The sequence below is a fragment of the Manihot esculenta genome, chromosome 13, assembly GCF_001659605.2.
Source record: "Manihot esculenta cultivar AM560-2 chromosome 13, M.esculenta_v8, whole genome shotgun sequence".
Lineage (NCBI taxonomy): Eukaryota > Viridiplantae > Streptophyta > Magnoliopsida > Malpighiales > Euphorbiaceae > Manihot > Manihot esculenta.
The window spans coordinates 1,237,185-1,263,210 of NC_035173.2; the positions used below are offsets into that span (position 1 = coordinate 1,237,185).

Here is a 26,026-nt window from a genome sequence, read left to right on the forward strand (position 1 = left end):
GAGATGGTACAAAAGTCATCTGCGGACAATCCCGAGCAATATGCCCTTCCTGTCCACATCGAAAACAAGCTGTAGATCCCAACCGACAAACTCCTCCATGTGGTTTTCCGCATCGTCTGCAGACTGGAGCTGTGCCAGAGCTTGAGCCACTACCTATTCCCAGACCTGACTTGACTTTACTCCAGAACCCTTTCCTTGTTCCTCTCGCTCTATCCCATCTCTTATCGCTTGGTGTGGGGGCTTTAGAACCCGAAGCCTGTGCCTGTGACTGTTTCTGAATCTTGGCACTAGCTTCCATTTTCCTGGCTGCGTCTACTATCGTATGGAAACTCTCCTTTTCTGCTGGAAGAATCAAGGAAGCATACCTGGGATGCAATCTCATAGTATATCTCCTTGCTTTCTTCTGATCAGTATCATAGGCTTGACCCACATACTGAAGCAGATCCAGGAACTTATCTGTGAATTCATCAACACTCATCTCGTCTGTCTGTCTCAACTGTTCAAATTCAATTACTTTCATCTCCCTCGAACTGTCAGGAAAAGCCCACCCTGCAAACTCATTGGCGAACTCTCCCCATGACATACTGGCCATTCTAGGCTCCACATAATTCTTAAACCATTCTCTGGCTTTCTTACATTTTATTGTGAAACCTGCCATCTCAATGGCTCTCCTAGCATCTGCTCCCAATTCACTGGTGATCATCCTAACTGCTCTGAGGTAATCAAATGGATCATCTCCCGTGTTGTATTTAGGAGCATCCAATTTCAAGTACTCCGTCATTTGGACTTTACCTCCAGATGAGCTAGGTTCATGTCTGTCACCAACAGGGACTACTGGTTCTGTTTGTGGTGGTGGAGGTGCTGGTTCATTTATTTCTGGGTGTGCTGCACTTGGATGTATAGGGGACGGTGGATACATAGGATATGGTGGATATGCTGGGTAATAATGAGGATATGGCATATATGGCATGTATGTAGGATATGGGTCAAATCGAGAGTACTCTGACATCCCCTCCATCGGATACTCTGGCTCCTGAAACAAGGATGGATAGCCAAAACCTGAGGCCTGAGCACCTCCCTGCGACTCTCCCATACCTTCCTCAAAACTGCCTATACCCATGCTGTCATCTCTAGACTGATCAATCTCCATAGCTTCCCTCCTCTCCTCTGATCTACCTCCCCTAGCTGTTCCTCTTCTGCTCTCGTCGACAGACCTTCTAGGGTCTATTGACGTACCTTCCCTGCTAGATCTCTGAGACCTTGCCCTTGGCAATGCAGGAGGACGAGCAGCTGGTCTCTCATTCTCTGGTGGGACTCCAGTCAATCGAGCTGATCGACGAGTTCCTCGCATCTTTACTCTCTGGAAACACAACATATAACATACCACTTTAGCACATAAACATCACATATCAATCATACATATACATCACTCATGGCATATCATAGCAGATAGGACTCAAGACCCTATCCTAGTGAACATGATTTCCTATTGTGCTTGACCACTTCTAACCTGTCTGAGCCCAACACTGTCTCTATAGGTCCGATCATGTGAACCTAGGGCTCTGATACCAATCTGTAACGACCCCAAAAAGGACCGTCACCGGCGCTAGGATTCAGGTCGGCTTAAGGCCGCCAGAACCCGTAGCAAGCCTGCTATACTCTCTGTGTACCTGTAAATCTCATACATGATCATACATTTTCTGTGAAACTAAAACTCTTTTCTGAACCAAGGCTTAACCTGTGCATGCACTATCTCTGTACTCTGTACTCATGTACTCTGTACTCTGTATCCCTGACTAGAGCTTGCTCTAGCTGGGTTAACTCATACCTGTTAAGCCTGGTTTTTACATACAGGAAAACATATATACATAGACAGATCATGTACAACCCATACATCACTAGGTCAAGCAACAACTATTACATCTCTTTAATATTACATGTCCACTCTAAGCTATTACAGATCTCTTTACTCTTCCTGTACTCTGCTGAACTGTCCCTGTACACTGTACACTGAACCTGCAAAACTGGGGTTAAGGGAGTGGGATGAGCTCTATAGCCCAGTGAGTAGAACAGGAAAACATCTCAGTAAAAAATGATCTCATGGAATGCACCATATCACAGACAAGCCACATCAAGAGTAAACCTGTCACCACATAGTCCCAGTAACTCTGTGCCAGGGCGTAGAATCGAGCACCTGGTCTTCCTGTCATATATGTATATGTGTATATAACACCTGTGAACTTACCATTGCCAGGGCGTAGTCAAAGGCTCCTGGACTTTGCTATACCTGCCAGGGCGTAGTCAAAGGCTCCTGGTCTTTGCTATACGTGCCAGGGCGTAGTCAAAGGCTCCTGGTCTTCCTGTCTGTGACTATTGGATCATTCAGCATTTACTCACATCATCAAATAACAATGCAATGCAACATATTCGTGAATACTAATGCAAGCAACCTATGGCATAAACATGATGCATGAGATATGCTAAAAGCAGTTTGTGATTCAATGAAAAGTCATAAGTTTAGTTCCACTCACCTCTGGCTATCTGGACTGACTGACTCTGCAGGCTCTGAAACTCTGGAGCAGTACTCACTGCTGCTCTCTCTGGTTCCTCTGGTCTGTACCTATACAGATGGACTCAAATGAGGGACCAAACTAACTTATCAATCCCTCTATTAAACTCCCCAAGAATCCCCTTAAACTCACTCTAAACCTCATGCAAAGCATGCAAAAGAAAGCTGGACAGGACACTTTCGGCGGCAGGTTCGGCAGCCGAATGTCCTCTCCAGAGACGAAACTCAAGCACCTTCGGCGGCACCTTCGGCGGCCGAATCCCCCAAACAGAGCCGAACATGCAAAAACACTCGGGGGCAAGCTGTGGCAGCCTAAGCCACCATGCAAGAGGTTCGGCGGCCGAATGAACTTTCGGCTGCCGAACCTGAGTTCATCCAGAACTCAGTTTCAACGACAAACCATCTCCTTCTTTCCTTCAACTTCTCAAACCATGCAAACTTCACCTCCTCAACATACATATACTCATGTATATGATCACAGGGGTCCAAGACTAGCTAATAACCCCAAACAACAAACCAAACATAACATATACACATGTATACATGCATAACTCATCAAAACTCTCATTAAGAACCTAAACATGCATCTCCTTCCACAAATCCCCCTAAAACCTTTAGAAAACATATACAAGAACATCACTTACCTCCTGTAGTAAGAAGCTACACACTCTGAACAAGGGAAAACGGGTCACCTCCTCTCACACTCTCAAACTCTCTCAAACTCACTTTTGTTTCTCTCAATTCTCAACACCTTTGCAAGCACCTCAAACTGCTGTAAGAACAACCAAAAACATATACAGATGAGTCATAAGAGACGTGGCCATTCCATGGCAAGAATCTGAGGCCAACATCTGTCAAAAGCCATGACTCAGCTGGCTGGCCACCTCATCGTCGGCTGCCCAATCACATGCAAGACCATGCAACATTCGGGGGCCGAACTTCCCTTCGGAAGCCAAACACTTTCGGCGGCCGAACTTACTTTCGGCGGCCGAACTTGGCGCAACTGCCTTAGGTCAATTTCAACTCAAAACTCACTTCCCTTAACCTTAAACCATTTAAACACATCATAACCCTTAGTAACACATAACTCCTACCCTTAGATAGAATCCCAACACCCCGGATTCCACCAGATAATAGGAATTCCGGTGCCGGATTCTAGCCGGGTATTACATCAGTGAGGTCTTCTGCCTCCGTGAGGTCTTCTGCCTCAGTGAGGTCTTCTGCCTCAGTGAGGTTTTCTGCCTCATTGAGGTCTTCTGCCTCATTGAGGTCTTCTCCCTCATTGAGGTCTTCTGCCTCATTGAGGTCTTCTACCTCTCAGTGAGGTCTTCTGCCTCATTGAGGTTTTCTGCCTCATTGAGGTTTTCTGCCTCAATGAGGTCTTCTGCCTCATTGAGGTCTTCTGCCTCCGTGAGGTCTTCTGCCTCAGTGAGGTCTTCTGCCTCATTGAGGTCTTCTGCCTCATTGAGGTCTTCTGCCTCCGTAAGGTCTTCTGCCTCATTGAGGTCTTCTGCCTCCTTGAGGTCTTCTGCCTCAGTGAGGTCTTCTGCCTCAGTGGGGTCTTCTTTTTTCAGGACCTCACTGAGGTCTTCTATGTCTCAGTGAGGTCTTTCTTTTGCCAGGACCTCACTGAGGTCTTCTTTGCCAGGACCTCATTGAGGTCTTCTTTTGCCAGGACCTCAGTGAGGTCTTCTATGTCTCAGTGAGGTCTTTCTTTTACCAGGACCTCACTGAGGTCTTCTATGGCTCAGTGAGGTCTTCTTTTGCCGGGAGATCTTGGGGACCCTGGTCTTTGTTGCTCCGGGAGATCTTGGAGATCTTCGCCGGCCATTTTTGTTTTGTTTTTTCGGGAGTTCTAGGGGATCCCGGTCTTCTTTGTTTTCTCGAGAGTTCTAGGGGATCCCGATCTTCGTGCTCCAGGAGGTCTTTTAAGATCCTCACCGGCCGTTTTTATTTTGTTTTCCCGGGAGTTCTAGAGGATCTCAGTCTTCTTTGTTTTCCCGGGAGTTCTTAGGGGATCCCGGTCTTCTTTGTTTTCCCGGGAGTTCTTAGGGGATCCCGGTCTTGTTTGTTTACCCGGGAGTTCTTAGGGATCCCGGTCTTGTTTGTTTACCCAGGAGTTCTTAGGGATCCCGGTCTTGTTTGTTTACCTGGGAGTTCTTAGGGATCCCGGTCTTCTTTGCTCCCTTAGGAGGTCTTGCGCAAGGTTCAGACTCATTGGCCTTACTGTCGCTTCGTCATCTCAGCTGGTTTTGTGCCTAACTGAGGTCTTGTTCATTTTTCTGAATTTTTCTGCAAAATAAGAGCTTGCACAGAGCGTATATAATGAGAATGCTCGTTGTTAATTCAATAATATTCATCAATAAATAATATGTCGCACATGTCACTTAGTTTCATACTTCAGATGAACAATTTATAAAATACTATGCATGAACATGTAAAATATTGTGAAAAGTGTAAGTATTATTTACACTTTATAATTCTGTAATTAATAATAACTGCAAAACAATAAATGAAGATAGCGTAAAAGACCCTTGATTTTGAGGTTTGTCTGGTGGTGATGATGATAAATAATTAATTGCTTGCAGTAGTAGTGGATCGTGCATAAGCTAATTTTAATAAATCATTTATAATGACATTGTTGTAATATCTGTAAAGAATTTGGGTACTTACCTCCCAGTAACTAAGAGCCACGTCGACCACTTTTGCGTGAGTTGTGTTGACGCGTCACTTTATTCCAATCCCATCAAACTCAATCTCAAAAAATTGATAATTTTGGTATTTGGCCGACCTGTTGTAGTTCGAGCTCCTCTCCTATCCACGGGAAAAAACCTTTGAGATCGCTTCCAGGGCGAATCTAGCCGGACCCACACATTCTGCTAAAGCCAAGGGAATTTGGCTCCTCAAATCATCAAGCTCCTTTTTCTTGGCAATTGCGAACTTTCAAAACTCCCTTAAGTGCATTTTCAAGCAAAAGGATCTCAACAGCTGTAACAGCCCATCACCGTCATCCACCTCGCCATCAGGATGATCGAAGTTCTCGAGGAACCATGATCGTAGGGTCAGAGCGTGATTGATGTCTGATCCGTTCTTCGGAAGTGTTCATGGCTGTAGAGGATTGTTCTCGGTTGGGATTTCCTAGCTGGGGCGGTCCCATGATTGTTTGACAGATATTATCACCATTGAATTTGGTGGTCAAATCTTTCAGACCACAAAACAAACCTTAGCCCTTGCGGGACCCAAATTGCTCTTCTCCCAATTTTCGCAGTCAACTCACGTGAGTCTTGGTTCTCTGTTCATCAACAGAGATCCGGAGTTGTTCTCTATCCTTCTCTCTCTCTCGAGAGCCGGGAATCTTCCTCCAAAGGCTAAAGCTTTTGATCTTGGAGATTTGATCGCAGAGTCCAAATTTTATAATGTCGAGCCTCTTTTAGTTAACTCTCTATCCAATCCTTCTTCGTTTGATGCTTTCAACTTCGAGAGGTCGTTAACTTTGCCCGTCAACGGCCGCAACTTCCCTTCTTCCATGGCCACGACGTCGTTTGGGACCCTGCCCATAGCTCATGGCAGCAAAATAACTTCTTCCGATTGGGTCTTGCGCAGGAAGTCGACCATCCTTACCCAGTTCACGGCAATCGATTCTCTCCTGGCGATTTCGCCAACTCTTACAGCCGCAGGAGTCACCGATTTCTCAGGGATGCAAATTTATAAACATGGTCGGAAATAAATAGAGAGGCGGCGACAGCGGTAACCCCAGTGCGGTGCTTGTGAAGCCAATCCATCTTAAGAATCCCGGCCGTAGGACTCGAGGGTGGGTCGAAAGGCGGAAGAGAGTTCTTATCAGCGAAGGACAGAAGGAGAGAGATCTCAGTGATGTCAAGTAAGACGAGGGTGTTGTTTGGGGGGCTGCTCAGAGGAGAGATGGGTGGTGATGAGGGAGTGGCACTCCGGACATCAAATTCGAAGGACTCGTGCCCTGGAGCGCTGGTGACACCGGTCATCCCAAGATCGATGGCGGCAAAATCGGCAGTACCGACATTGTTCATTTCCGCGCCGACCTACAAGGTCGGATTGCTACCTGGTCATGCCGACCTCACTTCTTGGAGCTCGACAAGACCGGCGACTTCCTCATCAGATCGATGCATCTTCTGTCCATTAGCCCATTTCCGCGCTGCGCCGACCTCACTTCTTGGAGCTCGACCAGACTAGCAACTTCCTCCTCAGGTCGGCGCGTCTTTGGCAGCTCGAGCTCCTTCTACTATTGCCATTCCCACCATCCGACCTGCTTTTTTCTCACGGACTCCTCTTCTCTTTCTCTCGCCTCCTTCTTCTCTTCCTCTTTTTTTTTGTTTTTTTTTTTTATATACAGCAAACCTCAGAATTTCGACACATACATATTGTAACGACCCGAAAATCGGACCGCTACCGGCGCTAGGATTCAGGTCGGCTTAAGGCCGCCGGGACCCGTAGCAAGCCTGACATACAACCTGTAAACCTGTTTAATCCCATACATGATCAACAACATACATAAAAATTAAAACTTTTCTTTCATTCAAACACCAAACTCAACCTGTGCATGCACTGAACATAGACATAATCATAAACATCGACCCCTCTGTGGGATCTCATCAATGCCCCAATGGGCAAATACAACATGTGTTGAGTTGGTTTACATAAACATCATAAAAGATCTAGGATCATGCATTAAAAGGGATACCTTACACATAGGTCAAGCACAACCTCTAATCCTCAATATCATTACATTACATAACTATTCATAACTTTACATTTTATCATGTCCACATTCTATCTATTACATACAAATGACTTCAATACTCTTGCTGACCTCCTGGTCTACCCTGTACCTGCAAACCTGGGGAATTTGGAAGAGGGGTGAGCTACTAGAGCCCAGTGAGCAGAATAATAAAATATTTAAAACACATGCTATCATGAAATGCATCACATCACAACTAATTATATCAAGGATGAACTTGTCACCATTTAGCCCTCTACATATTCCAATCATACCAGGGGCGTAGTGCAGGCCACACCTGGTCTTTCTCTTATACATAACATAACATACATAACCAATGGTGCCGGGGGCGTAGTGCAGGCCACATCCGGTCTTTCTCTTACATAGTGCCAGGGGCGTAGTGCAGGCCACACCTGGACTTCCATATCATATCATCACGTCATAACATATGAGGGCTAATGGATCATTCAACATTCATCCACATCAACAACATATTATGCAATGCGACATATTCGTGATTTCTAATGCAAACAACCTAAAATATCACATGGCATCCGTGATGCATGAACATGCTCAAAACTGATTTATTTACTTGAAACATAAAGAATTATTCTACTCACCTCTGGCTAGCTCTGACACTGACTGAAGCAGCTGACTCACTGCTGAGGTCCTCAGTTCCTCGGGTCTGAACCTACACAGGTGGACTCAAATGAGGGACCAACATACTATAACATGACTCTGAAAACATCCCCCAAAAACCCTCTAAAACACCTCAAAACATCCATGCAAGAACATGCAAAGGAAGGCTGGACAGGGCACTTTCGGCGGCAGGTTCGGCGGCCGAAAGTCCCTCCAGAGCCGAAAGTCAGGCAGGTTCGGCGGCACCTTCGGCGGCCGAAACTCCCAGACAGAGGCGAAACTCATGCATGTTCAGCGGCACTTTCAGCGGCCGAGACTCCCAGACAGAGACGAAAGTCTCCTTTCGGGGGCAAGCTTCGGCAGCCGAAGGCTGCTTCCACAAGCATGTTCGGCGGCCGAAAGTTCCTTCGGCTGCCGAACCTGGTTTCTCCCTTAGTGGCAGAAACTCAGCTCTTCTATGCATATACGCCTCCCATTCCATCCAAACATGCATAAACCTATTCTACAACACACATACACAAGCATACAAGCTCCTAGGGGCTTCAAACTATCTAAAACCCCATCTACAACACATCAATCATGCATTTGCAAGCCACATTGTTCAAAAACACATCATAAACTCATAAACCTAACCATAAGCTAAACATGCCTTCTACCCCATAGATCTTCATAAAACTTACTTAAAACATGCAATGAGCTTAAGATCGGCTCTTACCTCTTGAAGATCGAGAGAGAGACGACCTAATCTTGGAGATGGGAGATTTTCAACTTCCTTGGGTCTCCAAGCTCAAAACTTGCTCAAAACTTGAAAATCTTCAAAACAAGATGAAAACTTGTGAAAATCGTGAAAGATTTGAAGGAAGAACTCAAAGATTGGTGAGGGACGACGGGGAGCTCACCTTGGCCGAAAATGGGGAGAAAAGCTCGCCCGTTTTCGGCTAAGGGACCCTTTTATAGTGGCTGGCCAGGCCACGTTCGGGGGCCAAACGTGCCTCCGCATGCATGCCATGTTCGGCGGCTGAACTTGAGGTTCGGCGGCCGAACCTGGACTTCCCTCACTTATGCCTTCGGGGGTCTAAGGCACACCCGAAATGCCTGCATGTTCGGCGGCCGAACTTGAGGTTCGGCGGCCGAACCTGGGTTTTCCTCCAAGGTTGTTTTCATGCAAAAACTCATTTCCTTTTTACTTAAAATCATGAAATACATTAAAACATTTTAAGAAAACATGTTTTTACCCTACTAGAGGCTTCCGACATCCGAGATTCCACCGGACGGTAGGAATTCCGATACCGGAGTCTAGCCGGGTATTACACATATACTACTCACCCTCTTTTATTTTTTACAGAAAATATTCACCAGACTTCAAAGGAAAAATCAGCCGTAGTAAAATCTAAAAAATATTAAAATAAATTATCTGAAAGACCATCAAAACATTCTTTAGCACAATGAACCTTTCTTTTCAATTGGGTTATCCGCTCAAACTTTTGTACTTTATGTGGATCTCAATGGGTGGATCTGAAAACTTTTGAGATAGTAAAATCTCTTTTGTTTCCCACAGACGGCGCCATTTGATAACTCTAAATCTCCTTGGGCTCCATATTCGATAGATCTGGTTCTCCCTCGTCCCCTGTTATATGGATTTGATTCCTTTTTGGGCTACAGCGGATGGGTCTGTCAAATGGGTCTCTCCATGTAGTCTTTGAGGAAAGGACCTGCAAAATAAGAGAAAAGGGGGTCAGGGGCCCACCGGGGATGCCCCGGTGGAGACCCTCCGACACTCAAGTCAGATTTATGAGCTAGAGTAGTGTGGATAAACCAGAGTTGCAGAGAGAAAATAAAAATGGAGTTAAGGAAGAAGGAGCAGGAGAGAGAGTATATTCCTTGAAGGAGAAGATCCTCCAGTATATAGTGCTTTCCTGTCCTTTTCACTCAGACCCGTACGTACGGTTGTGTCAGACTCCTGCTCCATGCGTAACGGCCATTTAATGCTCTCCAGAGCTCATGCGAGTAGGGCTGGTGAGTGATTGGGCCTACTCCCTTATGGGGCTTGTGCTCATATCTAATCCGGATCACCCTGAGTTGCCGGCCCAGGCTCGTGAAGTCGAGCCGCCTCTCGAGCGTATGATCTGATGGGCTTTGGACCTGTGGCCTTTTTTTGGACCCAACCTTACTCTTGGACTAGGAAAGATCTAGAAGTTATCACTTAATATACTCTTTTATTCTTTATTAGAAATTAAATAATATACTATTAAATTATTATTGAAACTAATGAATTTTGTTTTTTTAAAACATATCATATCAATGATTTAATAAATAAATTATTATATTAAAAAGTAAAATAATATTTAATTTAAAACAAATAAAGAGAGCGAGTATATTTTTTTAAAAAAATAAGATTGAAAATTAAAAATTAAAAAAATAAAATTTTATATTTTTTAAATTTATTTAGATATATTTATTATTTAAGTATGTGAATGCAGGGCAAATATATTTTTAGTGAGTGAATTTAATATATTTTATATATATACCATTTACTAGAATATATTTTAATTTTTTTTATTTAGACAAATTTATAAGCTTTGGTTTTACGATAAATAACTAATAAAATCAAATGTTCAGTCACCTATTCTTAATTCTATTGCAATTAATAAACAAAGCGGTTGGATTTTTATTTAAATTATATATATATATAAATTCAAACTACATTTTGAGCCTATAAGAGTGCGCCATATGTAGGGATGGCAACGGGTAAGGTACCCGCGAAATTGAGAGTATCCAAATCCGAACCCGATTATATGTAAAATTCCCAAATCCGTCCCAAACCCGTTTAGTATTTTAATTTTAATACCCGTACCCGTTCCAAATCCGTTTAATAATACCCACACAATACCCGAACCCGACAGAACCCGATTTTTTTACACAAAAAATTTAAAGAACACCCAAGGTCATATGCATAGAAGAATAAAAAGATTTTTCCAGAAGAAGGAAAACCAGATCATGGAAGCCACTAAGGTTCATTTGGGTAATGCTAGTTGATATGCTAGGAAATTATACTTCAGGTTCAGATATTAAGATTTAAGACCAAGCCAGTAACTCTGAAGGAAAAATCAACAAGAAGAAATGAATGAACTACTCATAGAAGTTGCACAGATCAATACCTAAGCCTGTGATGTCAAACAATTAGCCTCCCAGTCAATTTTTGTTACACTAGGTTGAAGAAAAGGAAAAGAGAGAGGAGGCGAGAGGACAAACAGCAAAAAACCAAACAGGCAAACAGCAAAAAACCAAACAGAAACATAACAAAATAGCTTCTCAAAGCACAGCCAGACTCAGGTAAAACAAAAAAACACCATATACGGATTTTTTAAAAGCTAACTCTCTAGTCTCTATCCAAATGAAAAAAGCAATTTGCACCAACCCAGAGATAGAGCAAAATCTCATACAAGAAAACTACAAGAACAAAATTAAAAATGCTAATATCGTGCCAATTCAATAATACACAAAGCGTACAAGTGATAAATAAAAAAAAATAAAAAGAAAAAAAACCTCACGAGCAGCTTGCAGACTCTGTATTTTTAGTTTGTGGAATTATTGTTCCTATCTCTGAATGCTTACCCGGTCTTGTTAGAATATTCGTTGTTTGCCTTGGAGCTCTTCAATCAGATGCCGCTGCATGTAACCGGTGTGGGAGTATGAGAATGCGCTCTTATCAATACAGGGACGCGAGAGGAATTCTTTGAAGGTAGTACTCAAGGGATGGGGAAATCCCTAACTGGGGAGGGAGAAGATTTATGGTCGTTGGGAGAAAAAGGAGACATCGCCGGTGTCGGGGCTGCCGGCAGTGAAGTGGGAGAGAGAGTCGATCGGAAATAATGGGAAGGAAAGCGGGGGAGAGAGGTGCCGACAGAGAGAGGGAAGCATATGAAGTGAAACAAAAAAAGAAAATTTAGGAATTAGGGTTAGTTTTGTTAGTATAGCTAACCGGGTTCGGGTAACGGGTATCCGATCACCTAACTCCGAACCCTACCCGAATCCGAGACGGGTAAAAATGTTCAAATCCGAATCCGCCCAAATCCGTTTTGTAAAAATCTAAATCCGTCCTAATAGGATTTGGGCGGATCGAGTACCCGTGAAAACCCGCCCGCTTGCCATCCCTAGCCATATGAATTGAATGGATTGAATCGTCTAAAATCAGAATTAGAATTAGTTAAAATCAAAATCAAAATTATTTATTAACTGAATCAAAATCGATGACGAACCAATCAGAAACTAAATTCAGCTAAAACTACTTAAAACGAACTCGATTTAGATTCATATCCTTTATTAATTATGGTTTGTCGATTCTGATTTTGAATCGTAGGTACTGGTCTAGACTGGACATGTGGCCAGAGAAGAGGAGTGGTAAGGACACGCGCCCCAGAAGCGCGTGTAAAAAGATGGTGGAGCATAAACCATAAATAACCTGAGAAATAAGAAACGGTGACTGGTCTGTGCCTGAAGTACAATTTTCTGCCTTGTTTATCAAGTCCATTAAAGAACCCTATCATCTCTCTCTCTCTCTCTCTCTCTGCTCCTTTCTCCAAACATCTCCGTATTCTCTCATCAACCCACTAAAAAGAAAAGCTAGAGAAACCATGAAGATAAAGAACAAAGGTAAAGTATACCCATCTCCATCTTCATCTTCTTCTTCATCTTTTCCTGTTGCTGCCATTAGAGACAGAGATGGGGATGTTTTCTCTGTACTCAAGCTTCTTCCTGCTGCCATTCTCACTTTAGCTTCTGTTCTCTCTCTTGAAGACCGTGAAGTTCTTGCTTATATGATCACCAGGTCTATGAAAACCACTACCAATTCAAATCCAAACAACCCATCTTCTCTTTCTCAAGATTCCAAGAAAAAATCCTCTAAAAAGCTGTCAAATGCCTCCTCCTCCTCCTCGTCCGCCTCCATTACCACCAACCATAAGTCTCCTGTCTTTGATTGCGACTGTTTTGACTGCTATACCAGCTATTGGTTCAGATGGGATTCTTCTCCTAACCGTGAGCTCATCCATCAAGTTATTGAAGCTTTTGAAGAGCACTTGACCAGCGGTGAACAATCCAGGAGAAGCTCCCGTGGTAAGAGACGAGACAAAGCGGGTCGTCAGGTTGGTGAAAAGCTGGTTATTGATGTTATGAGTCGATCCCAAGTGCCAGAGTTGGAAACTCCTCCACTAGACACCGATGAATCCTCTATTGTTTCTCCCGATGATGACGCCTCACCGGTTGCTACGCCGGCGAGAGCGGCTGATGGGGAAGAAGGAAAGAAGGGTGCAAAGAAAAATGAAGAGCTAACTGGTTTAGTGCCGGCGGAGTCGAAAGAGATGGCGGTAGTTGCAAGGTCATCACCGGCGGATGTAAGCAACCACAAGGGATTGGCAAGGAAGGTATTACCGGACGTGTTAGGATTATTAAATTCTCGTTTATGGAGTCTTTGGAGTCCGAATGTGTAGTGCTCGAAAACAATAATAAAATGTTATTATTAATATTGTTATTTGCTTTCTTCCATATTTTTGGAGCCAAAAGTGAAAATCAGAAAAACCTAAACTACAAAAGAATATTTTTGGTGGAAGATCAGTACTTATCTCAAATCTCAATGGAAAGCTCTTTGCTTTTTTTCTTTTTTTTTTTTTTTTTTAAAAAAAGGGAAGTATAGCTCTCTTTTTCTTATTGTAATTATGGTACTTGCCGGCGTAAGGTCATTTTCCAGCAGGGAAGATTGTTTGGCAGTTTTCCCGGAAAATCTTCATAGCCCTTTAGATGATTTTGATGGGGTTCAAGACTTCATTTGTGTAATATGTATGTATATGTATATTCTTAATTATATTGCTTAGTGAGTAAGTTGAAGAGATTAGGTGGAGATATTTTTTTGAGGTGGAGCTAAGCTAATGTGTATTTTAGCTTGTTAGTGGAGATTTGATAATTATCATCTTTACAATAATAATAATTAATTAAAAAAAAAACTGGGATATCATCGATATAAATATATTTTAAAATTTATAATATTGATTTTATATTATTCGGTGCTTATTCAATGGATGAATTTTTCTATGCTTTTGTTTAGATTCCTTTTTGGGTTTGTCTAATCCTTTTCCATGCAATAATGTCTATGGTCTCCTCATATTTTATTTATTAAAAGCCGCTAATTTGAATTTGGGTGCCCTTCCTTGAGACATATGGCCACGGAACCCTAGGTTTATCGAAAAGCCCAAAATGCCCCTTATTTAGTAGTGTAGTATTAGGCTGTTAATGGGTAGTTTTGTCTTTCTGACATAGTTATAAGGAGGTGGAGCCATGGAGGATTTTGCAGCACAAAAATGGAATATATGTGTCAAGTTGATAGGGCTTTCATTTATTGTAGTTGCAGCTGTTGATTGGGACCTTTATTGCTGATGAAAAAATGTAAAGAAAATTTGTAATTTTTATTTTAAATTAATTTTTTCAAACATTATGCTTCTAAAGAAATAAGTGTTTTTGCTATGATTGAACAAAACAAGTTGAAGTAAATCTAGCTTGGGTTTTGTTGATATGTTTAAAATTTATATTTTCTTTTTTAAGTTGGATATTAAGGGGGTCAGTTGGGGGAATAGGGTTTGTTTTTATAATGAAAAAGAGGTAGGATTTGGGGATATAAGGGTTCACACAGGTGATGACAATCTAGGGTTTGTCCTCAATTACAAATTTGGTCATACCTTATCTATATATGATGGGTTATGTTTGGAGTTTGGAATTGGATAAGTTTGTATATGAGGATATAAAAATCTACATCAAAATTAGAATATTCAACTTCTCATGTCATATGTAATATCATTGGGTTTGTGGCTTGTTATGTCACAAAAATTGTCTGCAAATGGTAATATCACCACATCTATCTTCTTCAACTCTCCAACTCATTATTGGGAAAGTTAAGTTCTTTTATGTTCATATTCATATTTGTATCTAATAGCCAAACTTTCCAAATTTTGATTTGGATTTGACATGTTTACAATGTAGAGACTTCATGGGAATTTTGTCCTAAAACCGTATATGGTTTCAAATTTTGTCAAGAAACAAGGGTTAATTTCAAAATAAAAATTATTTTAATATTTAATTAATATAAATTCCTACTTAAATACGCAAATATAGTGGATTGGTTATCTGAAATCCATAATACCTATAGGGTCATATATATTTGAAACCTGAATGCCTATAAAAATTGACATATAACGGACGTTTTTAAAAATTTATTAATTAATTTTTTTATTAATTTTAACTATTTAAAATTTTATAATTTAATATTTATAATTTTAAAAAATTTATTAATTAATCTTTCGTATTTTTTAAAAATCTATTAATTAAATTTTTCATATGAAAAATATTTTAAATTTTTTTATAATAGTTAATAGTTAAAAATTAATAAAATGACTAATTAATAAATTTTTAAAAATATTAAAAATATTTTAATATATTTTTTAAAATAAAAAAATTAATTAGTGAATTTATTATTAATAAATTGTTATCGTAAATTGATTTTAAAATTACATTAATTATAATATAATTTTTTATGTAAATAGTCTGAAAATGAATAATTGGGCAGCTAGCACTCTGAGCAAAAACAACAAAAATCTTAGGATTGGCCGAGTCGAACTTTTTTTAAGGGATTATGAATAAAGTTTCTTTTCATTTTGAACGACTCCAATATTCTATGAATTACTAAAATAATAAATTTCATACTATTTTTTTAAAATATCATTTATTAATTATTTATCCATTACTAAATTATTTTTAAAATTAATAAATTTTATTTTTCAATAATTATTGAGTAAGGTATATTAAAAAAATAATAAATAAATTATTATTATAAAGTAATTTATAATTTAGGACAAATAAAAATATAAAGTAAATATATCTATACTGTATATAAAAAGTGAGAAGAAGTGAAATAATGAGATTATTCATAATATTTTTAAATTATTTATAATAATATTTAATTATTTAAATAATTAATAATTTTATTTTTTAAATTTAAATTTTAAAGTAAACAATAATTTTATTTTTTATATTAACTTTAGTTAAGAAAAATTTTAAAAATATATATAAGAGATAATAAGATTAAATTTTAAAAATTTTTTAAATTATTTACAATAATAATTAATTATTTAAATAGTTGATAATTTTATTTTTTAAAATTTAATTTTTAAAATATATGATAATTTATTTTTTATATTAATTTTAGTTTGTTAAGAAAAACTTAAAAAAATATACAAGATATAATAAGATTAATTTTTTTAAAATAAGGATATAAATTAGATGGTAATATATATATATATATATATATATATATATATATATATATATATATATATATATATATATATATATATAGTTATAAATTTTTAGATAATTTTATTGTAAGAGTCTTTTTCTGTTTTTATATGTAATATAAATTAGTATAAATTATTTAATATTATGTTACAATACGATTATTATAAAATTATATTGTATAATAAAATAAATATAAAAAGAAATTTAAATTTTTAGATGGCTGCTTTATTAAAAAATTTATAATAAATTTAATTTAATTTCATTTATTAATACTTTATTATTTCTATCAATATTATGAGTAGTTTTTTATATAAAATTAATTAATAATAATTTATTATAATAATAAATTATTAAATTTTATTAAAAAAAATAATCTTTATACCAAGTAAATATAAAAAATTGATTTTTATAAAAGGGCGTGAGTAATTAATGCAGTTAAAGCACTAAATTGTTTAACTATTTCCCTTTATATTATTTTATAAAAATTAAATAACTTATATTAATTAATATAAAATATATAAAATAGTAAATAATTTTGAAAATTATAAAAAATGAAAATTTATTATATAAAATATTTTATTTTATTAAAAAAATAATATTTTATTAAATCAAAACTTATATAATTACTGATTACTACTGAACCTCATAACCCTGATATAAGGCCTAACCCATGATAGTGATCCTGACCTCTTCAAGCGACTCTAACCTCTTCAATGAGCCGGCCTGGACCACCCGGTCCCGAGATCGGGCCTCTCGTAGCCCTCAATCCTTTCACACTAAGTTCGGCCATGAAATATGACAGGATAAAGAACGACAGACTCAGTCAATTCGCAGTCCTGAGGCCGTTAGGCGTCACTATCGAACAAAAGAAAAGGAATAAAGGGAATGTAGCACCTTCCCCTCGAGAAAGAAGCCAACCTAATTATTGTAAACTTCATTCTCTCTTAATCTCATCAATTACTTTTGTCAATAATTTAAAGAAAGTTGAGGTTTTAAAATTAAGATATCTATAAGTAGATTCTATATTGATATGGTTTAGTTATTTATATTGTATTTTCGTATTAATTAGTTTTTTATATTTACTATAACTTAATTCTATTGTAATTTTAATTCTAATTACTTTATTTCTTGCAAAAATTTATTTAGATTGTAATAATCCAATAGATTAAGAAGTTAAACTTCAACATTAGCTTTTCTCTTTAATAAAAATAATCTTGCAATCATAATCTTATAAATCTTTTAAAAATATTTCCAGATAATTTAAATTTATTAAGAAATTCTTTAAAAATAAAAAAATATATAGTATATTTTAATTTTAAAACTTATAAATTAATTTTTATGGTAAATTTAAGCAATAGTTTAAGCATATCATATATATTATCGCATTTATAGTTCACATTATTATGTACTAAAATTATATAATCATTTAAATAGTTCAGATATGTTTTGAAATATTTTTAAAATTCAAGGTGTTACAAAATTATTTTTAATAAAGTTTAAGAACGTAAACATGTAATAGTAAATTTTTTTATTATTCATTAAAAAATTTCTCATTAATTTTTTTCAAATTTAATATATTAAAATACAAAGTTAAGTTATAAAACCATAAGTCCCACCACAGGGAAGAAAAAAATAAAGAAAATTTGGATGAATAAATCAAACCTTTTAAGACGACTATAATATATAGTCACCTGCGATATAAGATAAACAGTTTGTTTTGAAATTCATAATAAAACTAATTAGACTCTTATAAAAAAATAATTTTACGATAATTAATAATTTAACTAAAACCAATCATTTTTAGAAAATTTCACAGCATTCACAATATCCTTAGCATCTACTTCAATATCCACTTTATTGTTTGATCTCTCTTAATACCTCTTTTAGGGACAAAGTCTCCGTCCATTGAGGAGAAATAATTCCTTCTGAAAAATTAGTCAATTCACAATAAAACTTTCCTGCACTATTAAAATTGCTATTAAAATTGTTTATACCCTCTCGATCATGGATCCCAGCATCCATAATACATTTTTTCCTACCAACAACAGACTTCACCCAAAACTGTTGTCTAGATACAACAACAGGAATAGCCTTACTTCAAATCTATTGTCATTCTATCAACACATTTAACTCTAAGCACACAACATTCTTATATTATAAGACAATTGTGATATTATTAATTCCATTTTAATGATTTAATAAATACAATAACAGTATAGTATTAAGTTAAAGTAGTTTGAATTATATTATTAATGTGGCTAGAAAATAGAATGTGTTACAATAACTATTTAGACGCTCAAGTTAATATAGTGAAGGCGAATATAGAACTTCAGAGTAATTTGTATAAGAGAATTATATACATTTACCTTTGATTTTCCTTTTATACTATAAGTGGATGGAAATAAATATAATATTTCCTAATAATCCGGCGATGATGTAACGGACTGCTCGATAAAAGATTCCGCCATATTAACTAGTTCAGGATCCCGTGATTACAGACATAATAAAAACCCAATGGATTATAGTTGTAGTTATTAACAGTGACTTTATATTGAAACTCAACCTATACAGGAGAAATGACAAGTCTTGATGATGAATCAAATATTAAAATATTCAGATTTTTATTTTATCGGATGAGACCACGTTATCTACCTATTATATAATCCTTGCCACGTGTATATATTTTGTATCTTAGTATTTACTATTTAGGGTGGGAATATTAGAGACTGAGATGTTAATTCTTCAACAATTTAAACGCTTGTCATAAATCATATCTGAAAATTCATGAATCAGACTCACATGACAAGCGAGTAGGTTCAGATAAGGAGACATGGGTCAAAATACATGATAATTACACTAGCATATTGTGTTTTAATAATTGTTTTTCTTTAAAAAAACATGTTCCAAACAACATCAACCATGAACCATGTTCTTGAATTGAAATCTTCATGTCTTGAATCTCCAAATAATACTAACTCTACTAAGGCCAAACTACAAGAAACAAAATAATACAACAAACTCAAATGTTCCTTTAGCAAACTTAGTAAATCACTAAGGTTTCAGTGATGTGCCATTAAGAATCCATTTAATCTCCTCAAAATGAGGATATAATCCTTTTTATCTTTTTCTCTCCCATTTTTCATCTCCCTTCTTGTGATGGGTATAAATTAATTTAAACTGCAATTGGAAAATGGTCGAAAAAAAAAATCTATATTTGACGAGAGTCCAACTTTCTTAGGCATGCAAGACATGCAAAGTGTAAAAATTTTGTGGCCTAAATCAAAGAACTAGCTAGTTGTACAAACTGAAGTTTGTGGCAAATCATATGAATGAAACGAACTTAAGGAAAAAAGTCTAGATTGGTTTCACCATAGAAAAATTTGCCTTCTTGTGGTGAGAAGTATACGAATGTTGAGGTGTGATGAGGCCAATATTACAGGACAATCTGAGGAGGCCCTGCATGCATGAGGATTGAAATCCAAATAGAAACTAGAAAAAGGAGCACATCTGTTGTATAGCATGGGTTGTCTCAGCCTCTCAGGTTGTTTGCCAGGAGAGATTGATAAAGAACCTGTCAATTTCAAGCCATGATCTGTCTATAACACAATCAGAATTCAGTCAATTGATGACCATACACGTGTTGAGCAAATAAAGGTCCATTTCCAACCACAAGAAAAGAAATTGATGATGATATTACCTTCAGTTTTGGTTGAGATTTAGTTGTCCAGTAGAAAAAACATCGTCTTCATCACCAGATATCCACCACCTGCTTGACCCTTTCTCTTGGCTTGATACTTTTGTCCCAAAAATTCCTCTCTTCAACTAAAGGAGAAATCCTAGTCCCACCAGCTTGATGGGGTTCAGCCAGAATTCATTTCCCGTGGAAAATCTGCATCCACACAGGATGACAGAAAAAGCTCAAGTGAAGATGTGTACCTTTTCATTCACTGCTGCAGAGTATGTTTGAGCCTGGGAACGGTCCAAAAGTTGGTATTTTAGCTTCAGCATCATGGATGTAACGTAACGGTAACGGTCTATTCTTATATAAATTTTAAAAAAAAAATTGCAAAATTTATAAAATGATGAGATGTTTAATGATATAAAGAACTAAGGTATATAATAAAATAATGAGCATAAATATATCAAATAAAGGACATTAATTCAATTATTGTTATACATCATTGCTTCCGTCTGGTTAATAAATAAGAAGAAAATATAAGATAACGGACTGTTATTGCTATGGCAAATAACTGCTTTTACTGTTAAGTGACAAGCATGACCTTTATTTAAAACCATGTTCAGGATGGTGCTCAAACTAATAATACTAATAAAAAAAACAATTCACCTAACGCTATTACTTGTCGTTTGGATTTTGTGCTGCAGCCAGTGGTGGATACAGGATTTAAACATAAGGGAGGCCAATGCTGCAATAGACATGTTGTGGCATACAGAAAACACAGACCATTTTCAGCCACTTATTTACCAAGCAATTGAAAAATATTCAATAACTTATCACCACTAGTTCAGAACAGTATACAGCCAAATTAAATTTGTTCTGCCTTGTGCGATTGCTTTGATAGCCAAAGAAGCAAATATATATCCAAGTCATGGAAATAAATCAAAGCAAACTTATCAATCAATCAATAGTGAAATTATTTAGAGTAGTTATGTGCAGTATAACATAGAGGTAAATACTGTATCTTACAAAAATTATTAGTAAACTTGCACAGGAAGATAATTATTCTAATCATTTATAATTCTGTTATATTAGCTTTCTCTGTGAGTTTAACAGTTATCTTCTCATTTCTCATCATTTTTAGCCACTCCTATTTGTAAAGTTGGTTGTGGGGCACGCTCAGCATCCAGAGGCCAACAGTCCTGGTCCAAATGATACTAAAAAAAATCACGTATCTGATAATGGTGCAAGGTTTGATCATGACTGGCTAACTCAGAAGCCAATAAACTCACGTCACAACTTCAAGATCCCACAACAAAAAATGTCAGGAAGTTGATTTCGAGTTCAAGTCTTAGTCATAGCCACCCTCCCCCCCCCCCCAAAAAAAAAAAAATAAATAAATAAAATAAGTAGCAATAAGTAGTGGGGTAGGAGATGTTTCCATATTGAGAGTAAAAGAATAGTGCATTATCATCAATCAGCACAAATAAAACCAGGTTCTTAAGAGTTGGATTGCATACAATGGCAGAGAAGATGGTCAACTTACATGGTACCAACTACAGATATCTGTACTCGTGAAGGAAGTACAGGGTTTTTTTTTTTTATAGCTTTAGAGATTTCAAGTTACAAACACAAGTAGTGGATTATCAGTGAAAGGAAATTTCAGACAAATACCTGGCCCCATCAGTGGGGCAGACCCACAAAAAAGCAAAGGTTATTTCAGCATATTGTGCCTAGTCCTGAATGAGAAAAGATCTTTATATTTGTCTAATTGTCTTTGAACTCATTAAACTCCAACAATATATTCTTCTGTCCCCACTTCTTATCATGAAGCCTTGAGTCTTCTATACCCAGGTACCCAGCAGAACAATATACAAGCAATAGCTATTAAGAGAAAGATAACAGAACGTGCATGTGTACAAACATGTCACATTTGGAAAGGGCATTTTCAAACAAGGAACATAATTCATCTGTCAATTCAATGTGCTTAAATGCATCTGGCCATATGCAAATATAGATTTATTAAATTTGCAGAAAATAAGATGCATGCTAGATTATCAAAATCAATGGCTGCATTGAGTTAATCTAGTACTTAATCCAGGACTACAGAGCAATCAAAGATGAATAGAGTAAAAAAAAAAGGTCAATCTTGCAACCAAACAAGTATGTGGCTTACACGCTATCATCTGCTGGAAGGGTCCAGGTCCCACCATCAATTTGCCCACATGATCTGATCTTGATAATGCCCAAAGCTTGTAACTATCTCTGTGTTTCTTTCCAGCCACCTTCATCTTAGGCGTTGGGGACTTTCAGTGAGCAACTGACATCTCATTTATAAACAGCTTTTCTTCTAATTGTGAAAAGTAAGTTATTTCCTATTCTCTCATCATAGCCGAAGTGAAGAAAGCTCAGGTCTTCTGAAGAGAAAAAAAGGACATGAAGGTTATTTACAAAACAGTACTCTTTATGCTTCGAAAAGAAAATTATCTTCCTCAATGCTTCATGAGCTAACCACCAAATGACTTCTTAATGCAGTTACTAGGTTGGATGCACCGTAAGTTCCGGCAAAATAGCAGTGAAGTGCTCAAGGATTTTGCCATTGGTAAGTCTCATTCTGCCTTACAGATTTTCCTGCTGATTTTTATCATTCAGATAGGCAAAAAACTATGGAAACAATAACCTCTCATTTTTGGATTGCTACAACAGTGTCCTTGATAGAAACCATAGATAACTAAAAGATGGTCATGCATAGCTCATATTATACACCTGCACAAAAGATGAATTCTTGGCAAGCAGCTTCTTGTAAATCTCCCAGGGGCCACAACACACAGTTAACCATCAGAAGCCTGATACGTAATGGCAATACTTCAGAAAGATACCCAAGATTGAACTGAAGATTTCATATAAATTCAATATAATGATTTGCCTTAGAAATTTCTGAGAGGTCATCCTTTCTCCATGCTGCATGTTGTTTTGAGTGGAAGGCAGCCATAAGAGCCCTGAGAAGTGAGTTACTCTAAATTATACAAAAGCCAAGTGGCAATGGAATTTGAATCTCAAACCAACATATATAAATAACTGACTCGTATGTTATCTTTTCCTAAATGAAATGGTAGAATCTTTTCAATCACGTTTAACATAGTTTGTGTCAGGTCATGCATGTAATTGTCTTATAGGACAGCCATCACTTGATGACCAACAATACTACGCAAAATCAAACTATGGCAGCAGATCATTCAAGCAAGCCCAGAAAGATCACCTTCGAAAATCTTTTGCTGGTCTTGAAGCAGCAAGAATAGAAGAAGAAGAAGAGTACGAAGAAGAATACTTTGAAGAGGAATCATCAGCTGCCATATCTGAGCTATTCCATGGTTTTCTTGCAATTGGTACCCTTGGCTCAGATCCAGTCATTAATGACCCCTCAACACCAACATTTGCCATCTCCGTCGATAATATAACTGAAAAAGAGACCGTAACTGAAAATGAACTGAAACTCATCAACGATGAGTTGGAGAAAGTTCTAGGAGCTGAAGCTAGAGAAGATTGCTGCAATGACTCATCAGGAAGAAACAGTTATGTCAGCGCAGGGAGAAGCAGTCACGGTAGCACTATTACCCTTAGTGGCAAGCCCACTGAAGGCCAGGACACCAATGTGAATGGAACAACAGTCTGTCCACTCCAGGGATACCTTTTTGGATCAGCAATTGAACTATCAGAAACGACAACTGTGGCAAAGAAGGAGCACAGAACATCACTTGGTGAGTTGTTCCAGAGGACTAAATTAGCAGAAGAAAATTCTGGGGGTAAATGTGAAAAGGATGAGAAGCACATCGAGAAGGAAGCTGATAAATCTGCCATGCATCTCATGAAAAAGATATTGAAGAAAAAAACACTCCATGCTTCTTCTAGGAGTTCTGCAGCCACTGCTGGTGGAACTGTTGATCCTGCTTCAGCAGAAAAAAAGCAGCACAAGGTATTTCTGCACAAGCATTTCTATCAAAATCCTTCTTGCTTGAGCCTTGCCAGTTTATAGTTGTGTACTACGGTAACTATCGTAAGTCTAAAATTCTGATCAACATGTGCTGTGCAGATCATACATATGTTCCACAGGAAAGTTCATCCTGAAACCTCGACAACAACAAGGAAGGCAGATAAACCCCAAAAAAATGAGAATAAGAAGACCAACAATGGGGGACACAACAATGGAAATCAAATGCTCGCAGATGAAGATATCACTGTACTTCCTCAGAGATACCTTTCAAAACGAAGCATAAGGCGCTACAAGAGTCAATCTAACCCACCTCAATTCACTCTTGGCAGCAGTGACTCAAATGGAAGCAGGGAATGCTGGATAAAAACAGATGCAGACTGTAAGTACACATACATTTCACATTCCTAAAATAAACTTCAAAAAGAAGAAAAAACCCAAGAAGGTGTTTCATGTTAGTTATTGGTTAAATATGTGCTACTTTGTCCAATTGGAGACCTTTGTAGCTTGCAAATCACATAGATTTTAACAGTTTTAACAAGCATGGACTGTTCCTAGCATCTATTTTAGCAATCTCCTTGGCTTGGTAACAACTTTTAAGGAACTATGCTAATTCAGTTCTATGTTTGCATTTGTAGACCTTGTGTTGGAGCTCTAAAAGGCAGATGCAGCAGTCAAGCATGGCTCTAAATTATTATCTTCAATTAATACTGTACCAGTGTGATTTATGGGCGATTGTTGCTAGTAATACATGAGTAGTTGTGTTATATAGAACTTGAGTGGAACAAATAAATAAAAGAGGCACTACCCAAAAGCTGCCTTTTAAACAATTTCTGTGTAATATAACACATATTATTTTTGCGTTAACCATGAAGGAAACTATGCTGCATTTACAAATTGTGTCATGTTGAGATGAAACTCTTTATAACCAATAACTAAATATTTGATGTGCCAGATCTCAACAAGCTTCTCCACCATGCAAAAATAATCCATTAGCTATGCCATTGTGAGCAAATAACAAAACTATTCAGTCTCATCTACACAAAACTTAAGCTTTATATAAATTAAAGAAGGACTGGAAAAGGATAGAGAAGATAAATGCATCCTTAAAATAAAAAATAAACAAACATAATTCATTTCCTTAGCGTTTAGAATGGAGGATCAGAAAAGGAATCTGCCCCTGAGTAATGAATTGATTTCATTCCTTTTCTACCATTCTTTGATTTCTTGTCCATGATAAGAAAAAAAAGGAACCAATAATTTATAACCACCAAAAGCATCAATGGAAAGTAAATCATATGCAACCGAGGAAATTTTCATTGTCTTGCAAAGACTATACCATTATATGAAAATTTCCCCTTTTTTCTATTGAAAAGCAAACCAAAATGAGATAGCAACAATTTTTTTTACCATTCTGAAGATCATAGCATAAATTTTTATTGTGAATTCATTAGAAGAAGAAGGGGTATACGTACCCAGTTCATCTCATTATGGGCAGGTGAAAGTGATCCTTGACAATGACCACATATGAACTGCAAATCACTGAGAACCAAAAGGGTATTAAGGAAAAAAATTCTATACGTGAATGACTAAGCCTTCGCAGTCTGTGCAGTATGCTGATTCATTCCGGTGAAATCTACATTGGCCATCACCACCACAAAAGAAAAAAAGCACTTTTTTTGGTCAGAATCGGTGTTGAAACAAGGGCCGAGTAATCATCGGTTCTTAGGCTTATCCATTCGTATGGTCCGTTCTCGTTATCAAGTCTTGAGCTTTTCCTGATGGACCTGACTACGTGCCCATTGAGCAATTCATTATACTTTAGTTTAAGAGGACAAAAAAAGTCAATATAGTTGAAGAAAGTAATTTAAAGGAGATAGTTACGGTTATTTTATTACTCCTGTCTCATAATTTTTATTTATTTTTTATTATTTTAAAATTATTATATTTTTTAATTATAATAATATATAAATTAATTATTATAATTTTATTTATTTTTAAAAAATCTCTCAAAATATTTTTTTATATTTAATAAAATTTAATATATTTAAAATGAATATA

General features: G+C 37.1%; 2 protein-coding genes and 1 long non-coding RNA gene across 10 annotated transcripts; 2 read left to right on the forward strand and 1 right to left on the reverse strand.

Moving 5' to 3' along the window:
- The first annotated feature begins 12,437 nt into the window (after positions 1-12,437).
- Positions 12,438-13,491, forward strand: LOC110629124. The gene has a single exon (XM_021776034.2). It carries the CDS (start codon positions 12,596-12,598, stop codon positions 13,448-13,450), a length of 855 nt encoding a protein of 284 aa, XP_021631726.1. The 5' UTR covers positions 12,438-12,595; the 3' UTR covers positions 13,451-13,491.
- Positions 13,492-19,492: 6,001 nt separating this feature from the next.
- LOC110629410 lies at positions 19,493-25,760 on the reverse strand. 7 transcript variants are annotated; one of them, XR_002490201.2, is made up of 5 exons: positions 23,237-23,374; positions 22,744-22,976; positions 22,154-22,608; positions 19,999-20,270; positions 19,493-19,897 (listed from the first exon to the last, which is right to left on the reverse strand). It is a non-coding gene; the product is annotated as an uncharacterized LOC110629410 (long non-coding RNA). The 7 variants fall into 7 exon arrangements; XR_002490200.2 differs by having other exon boundaries at positions 22,154-22,394; positions 22,490-22,976; XR_002490198.2 differs by lacking the exon at positions 23,237-23,374 and adding an exon at positions 25,441-25,760 and having other exon boundaries at positions 22,154-22,976.
- On the forward strand, positions 22,279-24,793 carry LOC110629409 (protein LAZY 1). Of its 2 annotated transcripts, XM_021776370.2 has the most exons (5): positions 22,279-22,419; positions 22,513-22,579; positions 23,130-23,950; positions 24,068-24,347; positions 24,604-24,793. In XM_021776370.2, the coding sequence occupies exons 1-5, from the start codon at positions 22,414-22,416 to the stop codon at positions 24,621-24,623; spliced, it is 1,194 nt and encodes a 397-aa protein (XP_021632062.1). In that variant the 5' UTR covers positions 22,279-22,413; the 3' UTR covers positions 24,624-24,793. The 2 variants fall into 2 exon arrangements, with proteins under 2 accessions (XP_021632062.1, XP_021632061.1); XM_021776369.2 differs by lacking the exon at positions 22,279-22,419 and having other exon boundaries at positions 22,456-22,579.
- Positions 25,761-26,026: the final 266 nt, after the last annotated feature.

Excerpts from the sequence above, each read along its gene's own strand:
- LOC110629124 (XM_021776034.2), top strand. The coding sequence starts at position 12,596 with ATGAAGATAAAGAACAAAGGTAAAGTATACCCATCTCCATCTTCATCT.
- LOC110629409 (XM_021776370.2), top strand. Across the intron at positions 23,951-24,067 it reads CAGAAAAAAAGCAGCACAAG|ATCATACATATGTTCCACAG; the intron begins GTATTTCTGCAC and ends TGTGCTGTGCAG. Across the intron at positions 24,348-24,603 it reads GATAAAAACAGATGCAGACT|ACCTTGTGTTGGAGCTCTAA; the intron begins GTAAGTACACAT and ends TTGCATTTGTAG.